Source organism: Rhodamnia argentea, chromosome 7, assembly GCF_020921035.1.
Source record: "Rhodamnia argentea isolate NSW1041297 chromosome 7, ASM2092103v1, whole genome shotgun sequence".
Classification (NCBI taxonomy): domain Eukaryota; kingdom Viridiplantae; phylum Streptophyta; class Magnoliopsida; order Myrtales; family Myrtaceae; genus Rhodamnia; species Rhodamnia argentea.
The window spans coordinates 7,159,324-7,177,983 of NC_063156.1; the positions used below are offsets into that span (position 1 = coordinate 7,159,324).

Below are 18,660 nucleotides of genomic sequence, written 5' to 3' on the forward strand. Positions count from 1 at the left end.
TCGGATCAAATGTTAGCACCATGGAGCTCTATTATAACATAGCCAAATTTTAAATCACACGTCTTCCATGGCCTCTTGCCCATAAGAACAGAAACCAGAGACTTCAATCTCGGAGACTGCAGGTCTTACTTTGCATGATGCTAAAGCAATGAACTCATTCTGCAGAATCCCCCAAAAGGACACAAACTGTTGCGAAGCCAAAAACCCAGTTCTTAATGAGGGAAGTACAGGCGAAGATTGGATGTACAAGTAAGGATTCCACATGATAAAAGTTTGGACTAGGACAGGAAGCCATGAAGACATCCCAGGTACCTTGCGGTGGGGTACTCCACCTCAGGTCGGCAAACCCTGAATTCATGAAATACCCTCTAGAAAAGGCGAGAGAGAGAGAGAGAGAGAGTCAATGTATGCGTCGATGAACAGTGGACCAGTAGCAGAAGAATGGTCCGCACCGCGTCAACTAGATAAAGAGCGACATAAAACTACTAAGGAGATAAAACAAAAAGATTCAAGATACGACCCTTCGAAAGCAAGAACAAGAGGGACAAAAGCAGAATAGCAAGATCGATCTTCCGTTCTTAAGAGAAAAGCATGAACTCTATATAAGATCTTAAAGAAGATTAGTAACACATCATTCATAGAGATAGTTCAGCACGAAGCATACCTATACATCAAGTCATCTATCTCTCTCTTTCTCTCTCTCTCTCTCTCTCCGGGGGTCGCAGCCTCACAGGTGGTTCTTTTAAACATTGCCTGCCGGCACTCATGAAACCAGAAAAAAGATCACTGCAGTTGACATCCTCAGATCCGTTTTATACTTACTTCCTATGTCAAACAAAAACTGCTGCGCAAAATGGAAACAGAAATGGGTGCTCGAAAGTTTGAAGGTATTAGGTCAAGGAGATCTTTATCCGGGATCATCTAGGTCAGTCCTATGCACCAGTTGTCTTAGATCGGTGGCTCTCCAGATCGTCCACCTTGTTTTTCATGTCACCAGAACCAGAGACTTCCTTGACAGGTTCAATTTCCGTGCTGGTTGTGCAGCTCCTTTGGTTTCTCCGATCCTGGGAAAAGATGAACAAAGCTAAATAATTAAATCCAAAAAAGTGCATTTTCAATGTATTCCCAAAATGATGAATCATCCACGGTACCAGTAGATCGCCATGTGTGGGATATCTAGGAGTAAATGGCATTAAGTATACTAGTAACTTGATGCCAGCAGAATAGAGTGACAGTCCAATTGTGCGTAACACTACAGTAACTCCATCCAATGGCACTAAAATGTACCCAAAACTGGCGACCAACTTACATCTTCATCAAAATTTCAAAAGTTACGAGAAGTGTCCCCTGGTATACCAGCCATTGAGCCAGAATATGGAAAAGTAGAGTGAAGATGAAATGAGTACATGTAGAACAAAAGCCCAATGGCCCAAAGGCTATCAGCCAGGACAAACAAAAGAAAAAGAAGTTATGTGCCTAATATATCAATAGTTTTCAAAAATCAGAGATAGAAAAAAGTCAATCAGCATACATCAAATTGATTTATAGTGGTGACATGTCTGCATAGTCATGTAAGTACAATATTTCCAAAAACCAGTGAATTTGTACCTCTCTTGAAGAGTATTCATCAGCTTCAAGCATGCGTACAACCTGGGTCATTTTAGGTCTCTTGTTTGCTTCAGGATCGACACATCTAAGAGCAACCAAAAGGGCACGTTTTAGGGCACGTGTCGCTGGTTTTATTTTGAGATTTGGGTCCACAACTTCCTCTGCTCTTCTTGCCCCTACCATTAACTTTAGCCACTCAACAAGATTTACCTGCATTTGATGGAACCAAAATATGAAATTACCTCAGAAGAACCACAGTCGAATCTTTCTGTAACCAGAAAAACACCATAAACAGCCAAACTTGCTGGAGTCTGTGTAGGTAAAAATGCACACTCAGTGTCTCTCCCTGTACTGATGGTGCTTTTGTGTGCATGAATGTGTCCATGCACTGTGAGAGAGAGAGAGAAACAGACAGAATTTCTAAGCTGGAGACCTGTGCTGTACCTCATTAGCAGGACGACCATAGTCCACAGGGTCTCTTCCAGTAACAGCTTCAAGCAGGAGGACCCCAAAGCTGTAGACATCACTCTTCTCATTCAACAAGCCAGTATTAGCATACTCTGGTGCCACGTAACTGTTCATATAATGAAAACCATGTGTAAGATAGACAAGAAAATTTTCCTCTGTGAACGGTTCTTCACAAGGGAAAGCGATTCAGGAATACACATACCCAAACGTTCCCATTACTCGAGTTGCAATGTGACTTTCATTTGAACCCAGAAGCTTGGCTAGTCCAAAGTCAGACACCTTTGCATTAAATTCATCATCAATCAAAATGTTACTCGACTTTATATCTCGGTGAACAACTTTGGGTTCTATTGCCTCATGTAAATACGCAAGCCTGCAAAAAATAATGCATTGTGAAACCAGTGTGCTGCATTCACCAAATATAGTGTGTCAATGTAGATGTTTCTCTAACCTAAGGGACGAAAAGATTTCACTACCTCTTCCCACCATTTAAGACAAAGAAATTTCACCATGTTGTCAATTCGAGGCTCAATTTTGAGCTGCTCTATAATTAATATTTAACTTCAAAGTATTAGTTCAAGCAATACAGGTCGTGATAAACGACTGGTTGGAACTTACGCCTTTGCAGTTCCAAGAATGACCTTCATCCGAGCTTCCCAAATTAGGCCACCATTTTGCCTCACAGATCCATGTAGCCATTGCTCTAAGTTACCGTTGTTCACATACTCATACACCAGCATCCTGTAGTTTGAGCAGTGAAAATAGTGACCTCACTTAAGCATCGCTCTAGAAAACAGAATCCGAAATCAAAGACAATGCAAATATACAAGAGCTATTGAAGATGGAGACCATTACTCTTTCTATTTCTTATCATTATATTTGATATGAAGGAAGGTATTTAGCAACCAAAATATGGCCAGATATAATCTAATGTGAAAATAAAACGGCATCACCCAGGTCAGCAAAACTTGCCTGTTAACTCCTTCTATACAATATCCCAGAAGTCTCACGAGATTCTTATGTCGGACATGACCAATTGCATCGACTTCAGCCCTAAATTCCTTTTCTGCTTGTCCCCTATAAACCAATTCCAGAGTATAATAAAAACTATGTTTACAATGGCACCAAATTCATAACATGTCGTCTTACAAAAATATCCTTACAGGTTATTAAGAATTTTCTTGACTGCTACCTCCGTGCCATTAACCAATCTGCCCCTGTAAACAACCCCATATCCACCCTCCCCAAGCACATTCTCTGCAGCAAACCGACTAGTTGCAATCTCAAGATCCCTGAGAGTAAACCAGTGGCCCCACCCAAGATGCGAAATTTCCGGCAAACCAATTAAAGGAGAAGCCGTCACAAGTCCACCATATGACAATGATGAATGATTCTTTTGAATTGCTCCTGGGCTTCCTACTTCTCCCGAGTGTGAACTGAATCCTCTCTCGTGATGATAAACTGAGCTACACTGACTAAGGTTATCTGGATCACTCTTGCTCGTAGCCAGATGAACTAGTGCTGTGTCTGGATTCTTATTGGCTGGTTTCTCATTAATCGTTAGAAAGACGCTTTCCGGGTAATCTTGGAAACTCTGGGGTCCAACCCTGTCAATCTTGATGTCCTTTGACACATTGGGTATTTGGGAAAGAGGATACGTGTCTGCTGTTCTTTTTGATCTTCTTCTGAATGTAACCCATACCGATAATATACAAAGAATTAAGACTATGAATAGAGCAACGCATAGGCCAATCAATACCCATAACTTCAAACCCAAAAATGATGTCTTCTTTGACAAATGTGCATCTAGAGAGCCATTTGACGACATTTCTTCTGGCCCAGAAACTAAAATTCAAGAAAGTTCTGGGCCCTGTCACTTCAGATCAGCAGTTTGGAGATGTTCCTACCAATGTGGCAAAGTTGGGTCATGCAACTTCAGAAACAACACAATTGCCAACATAAACACCAAATTGCTGCACCTCCAGAAACACAGTTCAATAAATGCTGTCAAAATTTTCTTGAAAAAAGAAAAGGCGAATCATTAGACCAGCAAATTTTGAAGACACCACCAATATCTTGATTTCAAGCCCAATCTCGTGAACCAAGCAAAAGAACCCCCACATTATTCATTCTAAAACTGAAATGTCTTGTTTGCCTGACACAAAGAATGAAGAAAATGCCTTGTACATAATCGCTCCAGCATTCTAGTTTGACCCAGTTAATCTCTAGAAACCTTTTACAAGCATTTATCAAACAACCACCCCACAAAAAAGAACTAAAGAAAACAGCGGAAAATACTTAAAGACTACCGGAAACTTACGACCCTCTTAATGAGAGGCAAAAAATAAGCATATATATGCAAGTCCACATCTATAGACAACTGTCATATATGGGAATAAAATTAAGAAGCATCACTTATGGTCGAAGTAAGAGAACATAAACAATTTGTGAATCCTAAAATTGAAAGAAAGAAGAAAGAAGGCGTCTGGCAAAAGGAAAGCAAGTACCTTTATGGCCGATCTGACTTAACCCCCTCCGTCTTCTTCCTTGAGAACCCAGACAAGCAAAGAAAGGGCTTCTTTTTTTATGAGCAAACAAGGACTCGATGAACATAGATTGCCCGCTCTAGACCTGCGAAACCAAAAATATAGCAACACGCACTACCCAGAAATCCCAAGTAAGACAAGACTTTCCAGTACAAGAGTCGCTCACCAGTTGAGCGAATGCCTCAATATAACTGAGAAGAACAGTGGACGGAAATGACAAAAAGAGGATCACCCAAAAACCCAACCTTTAAAGGCTAGCGCGCGCGCGAGAGAGAGAGAGAGAGAGAGTAGGTACTTGAGGAATTAGAGATGGGAGTTTTAGAGGTAAAGAAAAGCAAAGGTGGCGAAATGGGTTGGTGGCAAAATGCAGAGCAATGTGAGTGTGCGTGTGTTGATTTCTTGAGGGACCTAGCAAGAGCTGGAAAGGGAAGCTTGGTTTGCAATGGAGGAAATCTTGCAGAGAGAGAGAGAGAGAGGAGAACAGTAAAGGCAAAGCAAAATGAGATGAACAGGGCTGCATTTATAGCTAAAGGGAAAGAAAATAATATTATATGGCCTCCAAGTTGAAATGGTGGAGAGAGAGAGAGAGAGAGACGGGAGAGAGTCAAGTCAACCCAAGAGGAGAGAGGAGGAGGGAAACTCCAAATCTGGCTTTAGACATACGTAGGTCAAGCTCAACCTACGCCAGTCCTTGTTCTAACCAAATGCAATGTCCCCTTCGAAACAGCTCATGGTCATGGGTCTGCTTCTTATATTCATCCGGTTCTCTACGAAAACTTTGAATTTCATGTCCGGCATGAAAAAAGGCATACAAATTGTCGTACTTTTCTAAACAAAGAATCAAATATAACAATAATGAGTTCACTCCTAAATCAATCATTTACAAATATAATATAGACTTACAAAATACCACGTCTTTTATCACGTCTTTTTAGTATTAAATAGTGATATCGAGCACTCAATTGGTTAATAATAAACGAATCGTTTCCAAACATGTAAAAGTTGAAAAATACGATCTTCTTAGATAATTTTTCAACTAGGTGGGCCATTGATTCAAAGTTTATACAAACTATGATCTATCATTTTACTTTAAAATCACATTTTGTGTGGAAATCAACAAGCACTAAACGATCAAATCAAGAAAATGTAAGTTATGATTGAGCTTAATTTCGTCAAAAATGCATATAAATGGCTTCACATCACGATGGGATGTATAAGTACAATCTCACTACCGTAATAATAAGAAAGTGAATTGGAAAACCAGTGTTGAGACTCCACCAAGTTGCTAGTCTCTCTCAACATTTTTCTGTCTTTCTTTGCTAATCAACCTTGTCTTCTTCTCGTTCAAGCGTTAAAGGTAAGCTCTTTGCAATTCTTTTATCCTCTTCTTTGTGGTGGTCTCTTTCCCTTTCCGTTTCCAGTGTAATGTTATTGGAGCTGGGTGATATGAGCTGCCAATTTTCTGCCGATATATGCCGACTTGTGGATTCTCCCTGTTAAAGTAGTTTCTTGAATCTCCTATCTTTCCAGCCGTTCTCCAATGACGCTTGGCGAGTGAGCTTGAGCGAATTCAAGCCCTTTCTCAATCGGGTTATGGTGTTGCGTTAGTTGTTGTTCGAGCTTACTGGATTAGCGGGCGTTATGATGCCACACAAGTGTGTTTGTGGCGATGCATTGACATGTGAAAGGGTGTGCACACCGAGTGTTTGGTTAATGTCTGGTAGAAACGTGGTTTCATAAATTAGCATGCGCACTCCATTTAGATCATGTAGGAAGCTGAATAACATGAATTATAGTGAGAGTGTCCCCGGTGAGACGCATCTGCAGTTGTGGTTATTTCTTATCCCACTCGAGGTTATTTTTCACGTTGCTAGTAAATCAATAATGGTGGCAATGGGAAGGGTACAGTGGATTGGCAAAGTTCGTGGACTAATCAATTGTCAAAAATATGAGTAATCGGATCCATTTGGAGTGGCTCTGGTTTGATTTGGTTGGGTATGGATCGAGTATGTTGTATATGTATAAAAACAGGTGAATGTAGTGAAATGGATGATAACACCTCCATTAGACCTTATTGGGCACTAACATGTTTAATGTCCACCTCAAAGAAGATCGCCAAAAGCTTTGCCTAAGTCCATCAAAATGACGTGTGACCCATTAAGGCCAATCGGCAACCAGCCTTTAATATGGTCTATTTTCAATCTGTCTTTTACAGTGTGAAAATAACTCTCAGTGGTGAACAAAGTTCATGTCAGAAGTATGCTAAACATGAGTTTTGGAGGATGCCGCATTATTTGTTTAAGTGTGAGATCGAAACACAGTAAGGTGAGAGTAGCGGACCCTGCCCCTCTTCATTGTCCCCTTGAGCTCACTTGTTTTAGCTATTTCACTAGGATGGACTTAATCAGACTCATTCCTGCACCCACAGGGCATTTGCGAAAGTAGCAGTGAAAGAAATGAACAATCCTTGAAACTAGGAGAGGTCTCTCCTTGGAGCCAAAGGTTTGTTGGCTTTACGCTAAATTAGTAATCATCATCTTCTCCTACTCTCTATAGATACATTAAACAATATTGTGTTTAGCATCAATGCATGCCACGCTTCGTCATATCCTCTTTCGTAGTGAGATTAGGTAAACAGATTTTAAGGTATATGCTTTTTTTTTTTTTTTAAGATTGGGTGCTCATTTTGTTATAGTTGCTTAATTTAAGGAATCTAGTTTATCACAATTACCCTCTTTCTGCGGCTGGTTATGGTTATCACATTGGCCAGCTCTTCGTCATCCCACTTTAGCTCACAGAGGTCCATTTTAGTATTAAGAGTCAACTGTATCTCTGGGCTGAATATGTTGTCTCCTGATATTTATTTGCATTCACGTTTTTAAAGCTTTTGCCTTGAGAGGTCATTACTTTGAAAATACGAATAGAAGCAGGGTAGGCACTTCGATTTTGGAGGCATTTTAGTGTCTTCAGTAGCTAAATTTTTCCCTTTCATGTATATGGCGGAAATATATTTTTCTTTCCAAGCTGCATTGTTAAACTTTAGTTGTTTGACTCTGTTATAGTTTGATTAAAAGAATCTTAGAAGTAGATATTACTTCTAGTGATATTTATAGTGATAAGTCTGCTTGAAGTCCTAAAGAGGGTACAGCTCAGTCCTAAAGCTTTTGGAATTAATAAATTATTACGTTTAGCTTTTAAAAAGTGCAATAGAAGGACTCTAGCAGCTCTGTTTGGTTTTTCTGATGCACAAATTCAATGTGACAATGTTTTAAGCACAAAGTTGTCCTATGTGGTCATTGGGAAACTTTCAAAATGTTACTTGGCGTGCAACAGCGCCCTCTCTCTCTCTCTCTCTCTCTCTCTCTCTCTCTCTCTCCCTCTATATATACACACACACACTTGTATTTTCGTGATGGATTTGCCAATTTCGCGCTGAAAGTTGAACCGTTTTCTTAACATTAGGTAACGACGTTGTCTATGAAATAACATTTTCAGTGTAAAACAGTTATGTAGGACAGTTTTCGTTTAAAAATTTCTATATAGAATTTTATGGTGGCAAATTAGTCAACCGTGGCAATTAGAGTCCCTTGATTGTACCTTTTCGAAAACAGACAGGACACCTTCAAAAGGTTGATGACCAACTCTTTTTTTTTTAGGTGGTTTTGGTTGGGGGGGTTTGTGTTCAAAAGACGACTTGTTCAATGGGAAAGTTTTGAGGTTAAATTGCACTATAGCTAGTTTCAGGACTTGTCCAATTAACATCTGTCAACATCTATATGCATCTCTGTGTGTATGTCAACATGTAATTGCTACGTGCTTTGGACTTTGCTTGACAACGGATTGATTTCATCTATGCCTGTTTTCTTCTGTGTTTGATGCTGAACTGTTATGGACGAGCTGTTGAAGTTTGGAAGAAAGGCCCTATCCTATTTTAGCGTCCTCCCGAGGCTGGATTTGATACCTCATTCTATTGCTCGATTTATTTATTTTTTAATTAATGCCACGCCAATAAACATGTGGCAAACCATGAGTGGCTGGGACTAAAACATGTATGCCACGTCTTCATATGACGTGGCAGTCCGTCGCCACCGAATATCTTCTCGTACTTAAAAGAGTCGAAGTGCTTCTGCGCTTTGCTGACCCATGAAGAATGCTTTCTCCTGATCTGGTGTTAGAACTATTAGGGATCTTGCCATTGCCGAAGCAGCTCATCCATGAATTGTAAGCGAGTCAATCATGGAGGAAGATAGCCATCCCTGTCGTTCTCGAAGGCATGGGAATTTCTCGATCAAGAATTTGACCCCATCGGCATAATTAGTTTATGCCGCCAAATGCAGCGGAGTATTGTTGCTGCTGCGACCCTACCCCGACCGGGTCAATTAGACGCAGGCTTTCCTAAGCCCTTATTTCGCACGACTTTGCGATCATTTTAACTTCTAATTCATTTTAGAATTCTGATTTAGGGTATATATTCTAGGTAAATCGGGAGTTGCCACTAAACTTCTGGTCAACCATCGACCAGAAGTATTCTAGGGTCGGGAATTTGATTACACTAATACGGTTTCTTCATTACGAATTATGATTCCTAAAGGCCAGTCGAGTTGCCAAATGTTCATGCAATTGTTTAGTATGGTCCTAAGACTTATCCTAACCATTCTAAAAACAAAAGAACAACCGATGTGATAGACGTACGAGAATTAAGCACTGAAGGCATAAGGTAGAATACGAGAAAGAAAAACCGATATTTGTCGGGTCGGGCTAAATAATATTAATGACTTCATTCTAAACCCAGAGACATGATTCCCATGAGTATGACCCGATACCAAGTCGGGCAAAGAATGCACGTGACTTTGCTCTAGAGCCTCGAGATATTATCCCCATGAGCTTGATGGAAAATTATTTCCTGCTCGTTCACCTCAAAGGCTCAAATTTGGCCAAGGCAATGCTCTTATGTTGTGCGGCTTTGTAATTCCTGCTTTGTTTATACTGTACCTTTCCCTCTCAGATTTAAAATTGGCGACATACATATACGTTTCAACTCTTTTAAAAAATAATAATACGAAAGCGAATCTATGATTCCACATTCAATAACTGTACATGTTCATAAACTCCAAACATTCAACCGTAAATAAAAGATTAAAAGATTAGACAAGATCTATGATTCCATAGTCAATACCTATCGAGTGCCTTAGCTATATTGCGTTAATTCGATGCGATAAAATTCCACTGGAGGAAAAAAGAAAAAAACAATTCTAGGGTACATATAAAGAAACTGAAGAGGTCAGGAAAAACAAAGTTCTCAACCTACCTATTAAAGCCCAGGGTAAAAACAGGTCACTAGGAAACTGTTGGTGCAACATGCATCCATCAGATGTTGGTTCTCTGCTCATGAGTTTCGATCTTTTTCATGGCCAATAATACCTCCTGTGTTAAAAAGATGACGAGAGTGTCGGGGAGAAGCGGGACATAGATACAATACATTACCCAGAACTGCCATTGATTTCTGTCAAAACTTTGTGATAACATTTTTTTGGTGCTACTCTGAAAAGCATGCCATACACTTTCGAAGCCTGAGACAGCCCCGCCTCCATCTGGGTTACCAACCAGGCCAGACAAAAACAAGACGGTTTCGGAGCAAGCCCTCGATTGAAATGCAGTTCGTCTTTCATCAGCATCTTCATGCTCAACCTGCCAATCAAAAGAGCTTGTTTCAGTTCAGACGCTGATACTGGCATGGGATCCTTTTGTAAACCGTACGCCACATAATAAAAAGCACAAGCGCAGACATAATAATCCACCTTTCACAAATCTCATTACCATGTTTGTTACTGGTAATTCGTGAAAACAGCCATCTGGACATGTCAGAGAAGAGTAGGAAAAACTAATTGCATTCGACGACGTGGGCATTTGCTGCTGACAAGTGGGGTTAATAATCCTGGACTAACACAGCACTGATTCAATACCAACCTACGAAAGGAACAAGCCAATTTCCATGACGAACTGAAGAAAACAATTTGCCACCCAAGTATGTTGACCTTATATAGATGGCACAAAGAAAAACCATAACTAGAATTTTCCCTCAAACTCAATAATATAGACTATATTCATTTTACACTACATGGCACTTCCTCAACGTCTGACTAATCCTGTACAGGTCGACAAGGGATGCAAGTGGGCGAGAAAGAACAAAGTAAAAATATACTATATTATTTTTTAGCCTAACTGAAGTTGCAATTTAAGGGCGCGCATGGCAACACTTCCGTTTCAAAAATCAACTTATGACCACAAGTTGATTTTTCTACTTTCTACTCTAGAATTTAATTTCTGATCAGAGAAATTTGTTTGGTAACAATTGAAAATTTTTACTTCTGAAACATTATTAACACAAATTCTTCTATGAAAAATTATTGTCGATAGCCAAAAAAAATTCTAATTAATTTTTAACATTTTTAAATTTCTTTTAAAAATTATTTTTAAAAATAAAATATTATTTTTTATTTTTTACTCTAGTAGCTAGAGACGGCAACTCGACGGCGGAGGTCGGTGGTAGACCGCAGCAGCGGGCGGCATGGTGGTCAGCAAATGGCGGCGGCCGGCGGTGGGTGGTGTTCGGCGATAGAGATCAATGGTAGATTGCGATGGCGTGGTGGTCGGCCGTTGGCGGCGGCCAATTGTGGGCAATGGTAGGCGGCGGCGGTGGGGGGCGGCAATCCTGGTTGGCGGTAGGTGGTGGTCGGCGGCGGTTGGCGGCGGTGGCTAGCGGAGGTTGGAGGCGGTGGTGGTGGCGATGGCGATGGGAAGAGGTCGCAATGGGTGGTGGTTGGCGACAATCGTGGAGGTGGTGATGGGCGGCGGCCGCCGGAGGTTTGTCGGTGGTTGGTGGTGGGTGGCGGTGGGTGGCGGTGGTCATGTGTGGGTGGCTAGTGGAGGTCGGCAATGGAGGCGGGCAGTGATCGAAAGTGGTTGATGGTGGGTGACAATGATTAAAGGATGGCAAGACGTGGAGGTACTACTTGAGTTTTTTTTGGTCCAAGAAATATGGGTGAGGGTATAATGAAAAGATTTTTAACGACTTAAATTAGGACTAAAACAACTTCAAAAATGAAAATTCACTTCGGACGTAGAAATTTCTTTCAAAAATTAAAAAAATTTACAAAATGGATTTCTGCTTCAAAGTTAGATTAACAAATGGATTTTTGCTTTAAAAGCACTTCTGGAGCAAAATCCACTTTCAGAAATGCTACCACCTGCACCCTAAGCATACATGAAGTAGATTGTCCATGATAATTATTCCATCTCCAACATTGGCCTGAACAATATTCAGAAAGGACTTCTGGTTTAAACATGGGCGCTGGCTCAGTCTTTTAGTCCTGACCGTAAAAAGTTGTGGTCGGTAACAGAGAACGCCTACTTCGCCGCATGCATCCCCTTTCTTTGCCTCACCAACTACCTGCAGTCAATTCTTTCACGGGTGAACACCGAATGTCTCATCGGAGTTAGACTCAGACGTATATACGTATTGGAAAAGAAATTGATTGAGACATTCTTAACTTAACCAACTTGCTTGTTCTATTCCATTTCTTTGCATAATAAGTTCCTGCCTGTAAACCAAAATGTCAAAGCAGCGGCTTAAAGAGCATCTAAAAAAAAATAATACATCAAGTGTTTGTAAACACACCCAATTCCCTCTTAGAGCTAAATTTATATGTTGTGAGAATTACTCTGAATGTGAGGTCATGGCCTCGATCAACTGCAATGCCCATTCAAGAAAATTTTCATTTTGCTGGCGAAACTTCGCGTGAGTTTGTGCGAGAGGGAGAGAGAACATGTGAGGGAATGGCGTGGGCCGGTGTTGCGCGAAGCAAGAGCGATAAAAAAAAATTTTTGTAAGATATAGTTTCCTAGAAATTATATCTAATTAAATCTTTAGGAACTTTATCTCATTGAGTTTATTCTGGGAATGAAAGTCAAGAGAATCAATTAAGGCTTGTTTATTCTCATTTTGGCTGAAAATTTCAGTCTAAAAAAGATAAAAAAGAAAGAGTCTCAATCAAATTCGGTTCATCCTTATGTACTTTTCAAATATTCTTTCTGCATTATCTTTGATTGTCATTTCATATTTTCGAGTGTCATATCTTGCATTCCATCTTTCAAACATATCATTTACATATCTTTGATTTATCTTTAGTTTCATGCATATTTTAATTGCTAGAAAAATCCTAAAAAATTCTGCTCATTTCATATCTTGCGTTACGCATTAAATTTTCGAGAATCATCCATCAATCGTCCATTTTTTTTTCAAAATTCATATATTGCATGTCCATGTTGCACTAATTTGATGTCGTCTTGCATGTTTTAATCAAATTAGCTAACTTTGCATGTAGGGAAACTTGATCCTAATTTTCGCATGTTGTTCATCTTAGGTAAATTTTACATAATTGATTTGCTTGAGTTTAAAATTGCATGTTCCTTAGGGTAGCTATAATTTTTGAATTTTATAGAGTCTGCATGTCAATTTGATTTGTTTCCATGTTGTCTTGAATGTTATGCTATTATGTCGTTTTTGCATATTTAGTATAGTCTTTGCTCATTCATGCATTGCATTGCATCCAAATAAGTGAAAACATCCACGCACACAAAAAAAAAAAACACCTCACTTGAGCTTAAAATAAAATTCAATCAAGCTTGGGTTGCCGACTTAGGATCTCCATGGAATTAAGGTACCGAAAGGGCATTACCTACAGTTAGTTAATGTAACTAAGTCCCCGAATCTTTAATCTCTAGTTCGTAGAAATAAAATAGTCCTCCCGCTATTTTATTTAGGTTTCTAACCAACTTACCAAAAAATGATTAGTGGTGGCTCCAAAATTAAAATCATTTGAATTAACCTAAGTTTCGATTTGATAGGGTTTGGAAGAGTCCGTATTAAGTTAGTATCCGATTAGCCCGATAATCCATTAACATAAGGTCTTAACCGATTTTTTAGGTCGCAACACACATTGAAGATATGTGTAATCTTCTTGTGTTCTTCCTCCGATTCTTCTTGTTTGTCAATCGTCCTATGTTCTTCCTCTTCAATCCTCCTCTGTTCTTCATTGATTTCTCTTCATTGAAGACCTCTTTCTCACTCGAGCTCGACTATTCGAGTCGACGGGGGAGATCACATATTATAGAGTTGATGAACGTAGAAAGGCGTCATGGATGTGTGTGCGAGGGCAACTACTATCCTTAACTTGAGAAGAATCTGTCAAGAATTTTTTGAATCACATATGAAGATTTTCCTCTCTCCCTTTTTTTTTTTTTTGGTCTCTATTACACAGGTACATGAGAAAGGGAAAGCCAACACGCCTGTTGCTGGTCAGGAGATTCCGCGGAAGATTGTTGATGAATGTGCCGTGATAGAGTGGAAATTCATGTTAAGGTGGGTAATGAGAGGGAGACACCTGATGAGAGGCGATCAATGGGACCAATAGAGATGCCAATACGTCCACGGCTGCAAATTGTCCCCTACAAGATCATCATCCAAGTTGAAGTCCTTGATGAAGCCCAACAAGAAAGCTCCGTCATCAGTTGGTCAATCAAGTGCGTGTCATATCCTGATTGATGCATACGATACTGCTCATAAGGAGGACAACTTTGAATTGACAGGGTCATCTCCTCGACAAAGTTATGGAAGGGACTCTACCAAAGGGCACCGGGAAGAATGACAAGAAGGAAAGCTCAGGCAGCCTAGATGAAAACATTTTTATGGGTTTTTCAAGGCATGTGCTGTTAAAGTATCTAGCTTAAGACTTGTATGGACTGACTGGTGCTGCTCTTTGTTGATTAAGTTAGAATTGTTGTTGATTGGGATGTATGATCTCAGGCACACTATTCGTGAACTCAATGTGCCTCAACAAAGTTTGGAATTAACGCAAACATCCCTATTTTGGTTCTCTGTCATCTTCAGACAGAACATGTCTTATCCTATATGTGTTCAATGCATTGAATATGCTCTGCTAAACCAATGTTGTTCATTGGTTTGAATTGAAGTTGCAAACCAAATAGAGAAACGACATTGTGTGCTACCCTGCTAAACCAGTGCTGTTCATAGTTTTTAGGTTGTAAACTAAAAAGAGGAACCAAAAACTGGTTGTACAACCATGTTCTGCAAATGTTGGTTTGCAACTTCAAACCTGTTTATACACATTATATCTACACTTTCAAGTTCTACAACCATGTTCTGCAAATGTTGAGCAGCATTCTACTAACACTGTTAAGAAAGCCAACAAAGTGATTTTTCAGAAAGTGGGAAAGATATTCACCACCAATGAGAACTCCTGGAGCAATTGACAAGGTATAAATTAGAAGTGAAGATAACTCCAAAAAGTATAAACCAAAAGTGAAAATAACTTCTCCATAAGAAAAAGAAACATCACAAAGGGTACACAAGTCTTAACGTTAACAAAATGCTCAAATCTCAGTTAACTTTGGCCACTAAACAAACAAAGCTGCATATTCGTGTCATACAAAACAATCAATTCCAGCAAATACATCAATCCAAGTTTACGGCCTCCGGTGATCCAGCAGGTTGTGATGGCAGCTTTGGCTTTAAAGCAACATGCTTTCGAAGAGCTATTGTAGCATGAGAAGACTGAGACTGCGAACTCAACAAGGGTTGTGATGGTGCATTTGGCTTTACAGCAACATGCTTTTCGAGGAGCTGTTCTAGCATGAGATGACTGATGTTGCAAACTCACTAGGGATTATGATGGTGGCTTTGGCTTCACGGCCACATCCTTTCGAGGAGCTATGTATGGCATTGAAGCTCACCTGGGGATGTGTCTTTTGCCATTGAAGCTCCTGAAACTACTCACGGGTCTGGTACGTTCAATAATCTTGCATCAGTTGTGCTTGGCTACATAAGAATGGGCATAATATAGCTCAAGGAGACAGTCAATTGATATTATAAAATGTTAAAATATCACATACATTGAGAATTTGAAGGTTTGTTCTAGGATTTGCGTAAAAACCCAACCCTGCCTTATCTTCTTCGATTGTGATTGTTCTCGCATCGAAACATTTTCCATTACGTAGATCCAATTGTTTATTTATTTCTCATTTTCCCAATGGCATCCATAATATTGGAAAACACATGCAAACAAAAGAAATCGCAGCCTTCCACCCTAAGCTTGCGCTCCACGATTTAGACAGAAGAAGAAATCATATAACCAAAGGGATTCTCCCCCCAAAAACAAAATTGAATCTGCAATGCGAAAGGCATTCCATCTCTCTCTTATCTTCTCTCTTCTTCCTCTCTTTATGAGAATCTCCTCTTTATCTTCTTCTTGATCCTGAGTCATCAGTCCTCATCCTTGCTAATTCACCATCGCATCCTCGCAATGTTGCGAAAATCTTCCCGTGGATGGAGGATCAAGCAAGAAATGGCTGCCGTTCGCATGCCTTCACCTCGCCTTAACCCGGTCCGTGAACGGCCCGGCTCGCTCGCTCGCTCCACTCCACTCAGCTCGCTGTCTCCTCTCCCCCCTCTCTTCTTCTCCTGCCAGAAGAACGTCCCACCCACGTCTCACTTTTGTTTTAGCCGCCAAACCGCCATATTTCCTCTCTCTACCGGCTCTGTCGCGACTGGCTTATCCGCCACCTCATGCTACTCTAATGCGCCCGAGCTCGACCCTCATAGCCCCGACGACTTCACTCACGTCGAGGGTCCGAACCCGTATGTGGACAGCCTGAGAGAGAGCTCCGTTGGAATCGATGACAGGAGGGAGGATGACGGCGAGGGATTCGGTCGCAGGAGGACGCTACCCGAGGAACTCTCCAGCACTGTGGTGGTCCTCACGTGCATATCCATCGACGGCACATGCGACGTGTTCCTGCTTCGTCAGGTGAGTGTTGTGAAGGTTTGAGCTCTAAATTTTGGATTTTGGATTTTGAATCAATTGGAAGAGGAGAATGAAGGGAAATTGGAATGACCCTTGGAAAGTTGAGTTTTTGCATTTGGGCTTGATTATCTGTTTGGTTGCCCACAAAATGTGGTGGTGAAATCGAATCGTTTTGTCAAACCTTAATTTGTCAGGGTATTATATGTGCAGTATGCGTTTAATGTTACTGTGATGCCTTTCATGCCAAAAGCTTTGGTTCCAATGGCATTGGTTGCAGGGATTAAGTAGAGAACAAGTACCCGTCGTCAGCTGCTTGAAACCAAAGGTGTTATTCTATTCATGCTAATTGAGGATGGATCATTTCGTGGGGATTTCTCTTTCACTGTGCATTTTTTATGCTTCCTGGGTTTCATTGGTTGCTGTTTGTTTGAGTGCAGGAGCCATATTTGCAATTGTGGTCGCTTGATGTGGATACGTTTGAATCGCTGATGCATAATTCGAAGGTGTGTCTGATAAAAAGGTTTATGGTAGTCCTTGAGCTTGTTTCTTTACAAATTTATTCTGACAAAACTGCATGGGAGGCTTCATTGTCTCAGTGTTCCTCCCCCAAGCAAAAAGCTTGGTGACACGCACAAGCATTGACGAATCAGTGGATGATGATAGTTTTTAATAGGTTGTGTGATGCTAGGTTTGTTTTGACTCTAGAACCGCCTTCACAATATCTTACCTTTTTATCCCGTACGTTTTGTAGCTTAATGCTGTAATTCCACTTTACAATTTGTTGCTTTTCCTTCTGAAGAAGCACCGGAATATCAATCATTAAAGTCGAGGAGAAGAGTATTTTGACATAAATTGTATCATGGAATTGAATATCTTCAGTGTATATTAAATTATCTTTTGATCAGCATCATTTGATACTAATCTAAAGGTCAACTTGATTTTATCTCCATCTTTGGGTGGTTTCTAATGGTCAATCCGACCGGTATCCCTTACTACCGGGCATGTGCAAAGAAATGTTTTTCTGCAATCTGTAACCGGTTTTGACCGCTGTTAACTTACAAGGTCTGGTTTAATGTCAGCATTAGTCTGTTTGCTATATGCTTTTGCATCTGTTTTAACTGGACTCCACATATATCCTTCTGGATCTCACTTCTTTATTAGGCTGCTGTTAATAAGCTTGAGGTCTGTCGCGGACATGAGCTTCGCGTAGCGTTTGGAGAAGCAATGAAGTATGGTGGCAAGGTAAGGTTATACTGGTGATCGCCCAGAAACAAGTATTTCCTTCTTTTCCCTTCCCTAAGAATCCAAAAGTCAATTTATCTTACATATATCCTTCTGGATCTCACTTCTGTTATTTATTAGGTTGCTAATGAGCTGGAGGACTATCCAGGATATGAGTTTTGTGTAGCTAAAGATGATTGCACACCGAGAGATGTATTGCTTCTTGTTCCTTCCTTCTCTGTGGTGTTGTGTCGCTGTTCTAAGTGATGGTCGTAGAGAGCATCTACTATTCTTTCTAGTTTATTGGCTTCAACGGTTGTGCTTATTATGTAATAGTTAGGGGTTCTCCGTGTATTGATTTCTTAGGAAATGCAGCACGGTTTCCTTTTGAGCAGCAGAGTCACTTCATTCTGAAGGCCAACCATGTCAATTTCCTGCCCTAGAGGTGGCTAAGAATCCAAAAGTCAATTCAACTCACTTATATTGTTGCATTTTTAGTAGTTGATCGACTTTTATGGACATTGTGATCTTGATAGGTGATTACCATATATGACTTTTATCTGGATTACCCTTAATCGTGATCTCGAATTGCAGCTTTGGATGCTCCAAATATACAGAGCATTATTTATTGGTTTACTTTACTTCATGCTCTTTAAATTCCATTGCTTCTCTCTTCTCTAGCATGACTTTGCTCTAGGACTGCCACAGCTTACCTTGGCAATGACACTCCAGCTATCAACAAAGTTCCTTGTATCAGCTTTGTATGGAGTGGTAAAATTTATTGTGTTAGATCTCATTGAAAATATTGCGAGTGATTCTTGCATGTGGTATAGTGGAGCATCAGAAAAGTCATTCCACGTTGGTGATATTTCTGGCTTTTTGCATTAGGAGTTAAATTGGGACAATGAGGACGAGGACGATGAGGACGTTGTGGA

The 18,660-nt window shown here is 40.3% G+C and overlaps 2 protein-coding genes across 3 annotated transcripts in view; one reads left to right on the forward strand and one right to left on the reverse strand.

The window, feature by feature from the left end:
* LOC115746805 overlaps positions 1-18,497 on the forward strand; it is a 959,385-nt gene extending 940,888 nt beyond the window's left edge. Inside the window, exons 1-5 of one of the 2 annotated variants that reach the window (XR_007199173.1) lie at positions 15,886-16,507; positions 16,782-16,829; positions 16,942-17,746; positions 17,867-17,938; positions 18,434-18,497. The gene's annotated coding sequence lies outside the window, so the exon portion shown is untranslated. Of the gene's footprint in view, positions 1-15,885; positions 16,508-16,781; positions 16,830-16,941; positions 17,747-17,866; positions 17,939-18,433 lie in introns of those variants that run through there. The other variant, XR_007199172.1, reaches the window with a different exon arrangement.
* On the reverse strand, positions 558-5,157 carry LOC115746840 (probable receptor-like protein kinase At2g42960). The gene is made up of 8 exons (XM_030682766.2): positions 4,584-5,157; positions 3,240-3,979; positions 3,049-3,153; positions 2,695-2,817; positions 2,279-2,449; positions 2,053-2,182; positions 1,609-1,818; positions 558-1,064 (listed from the first exon to the last, which is right to left on the reverse strand). Exons 2-8 carry the CDS (start codon positions 3,902-3,904, stop codon positions 933-935), a joined length of 1,536 nt encoding a protein of 511 aa, XP_030538626.2. The 5' UTR covers positions 3,905-3,979; positions 4,584-5,157; the 3' UTR covers positions 558-932.
* Positions 18,498-18,660: the final 163 nt, after the last annotated feature.

Coding starts and splice junctions, on each gene's coding strand:
- LOC115746840 (XM_030682766.2), bottom strand. CDS start 3,904: ATGTCGTCAAATGGCTCTCTAGATGCACATTTGTCAAAGAAGACATCA. Junction 2,450..2,694: donor ATTCTTGGAACTGCAAAGGC/GTAAGTTCCAAC, acceptor TATTTTTTGCAG/GCTTGCGTATTTACATGAGG. Junction 1,819..2,052: donor ATGGTCGTCCTGCTAATGAG/GTACAGCACAGG, acceptor CATCAAATGCAG/GTAAATCTTGTTGAGTGGCT.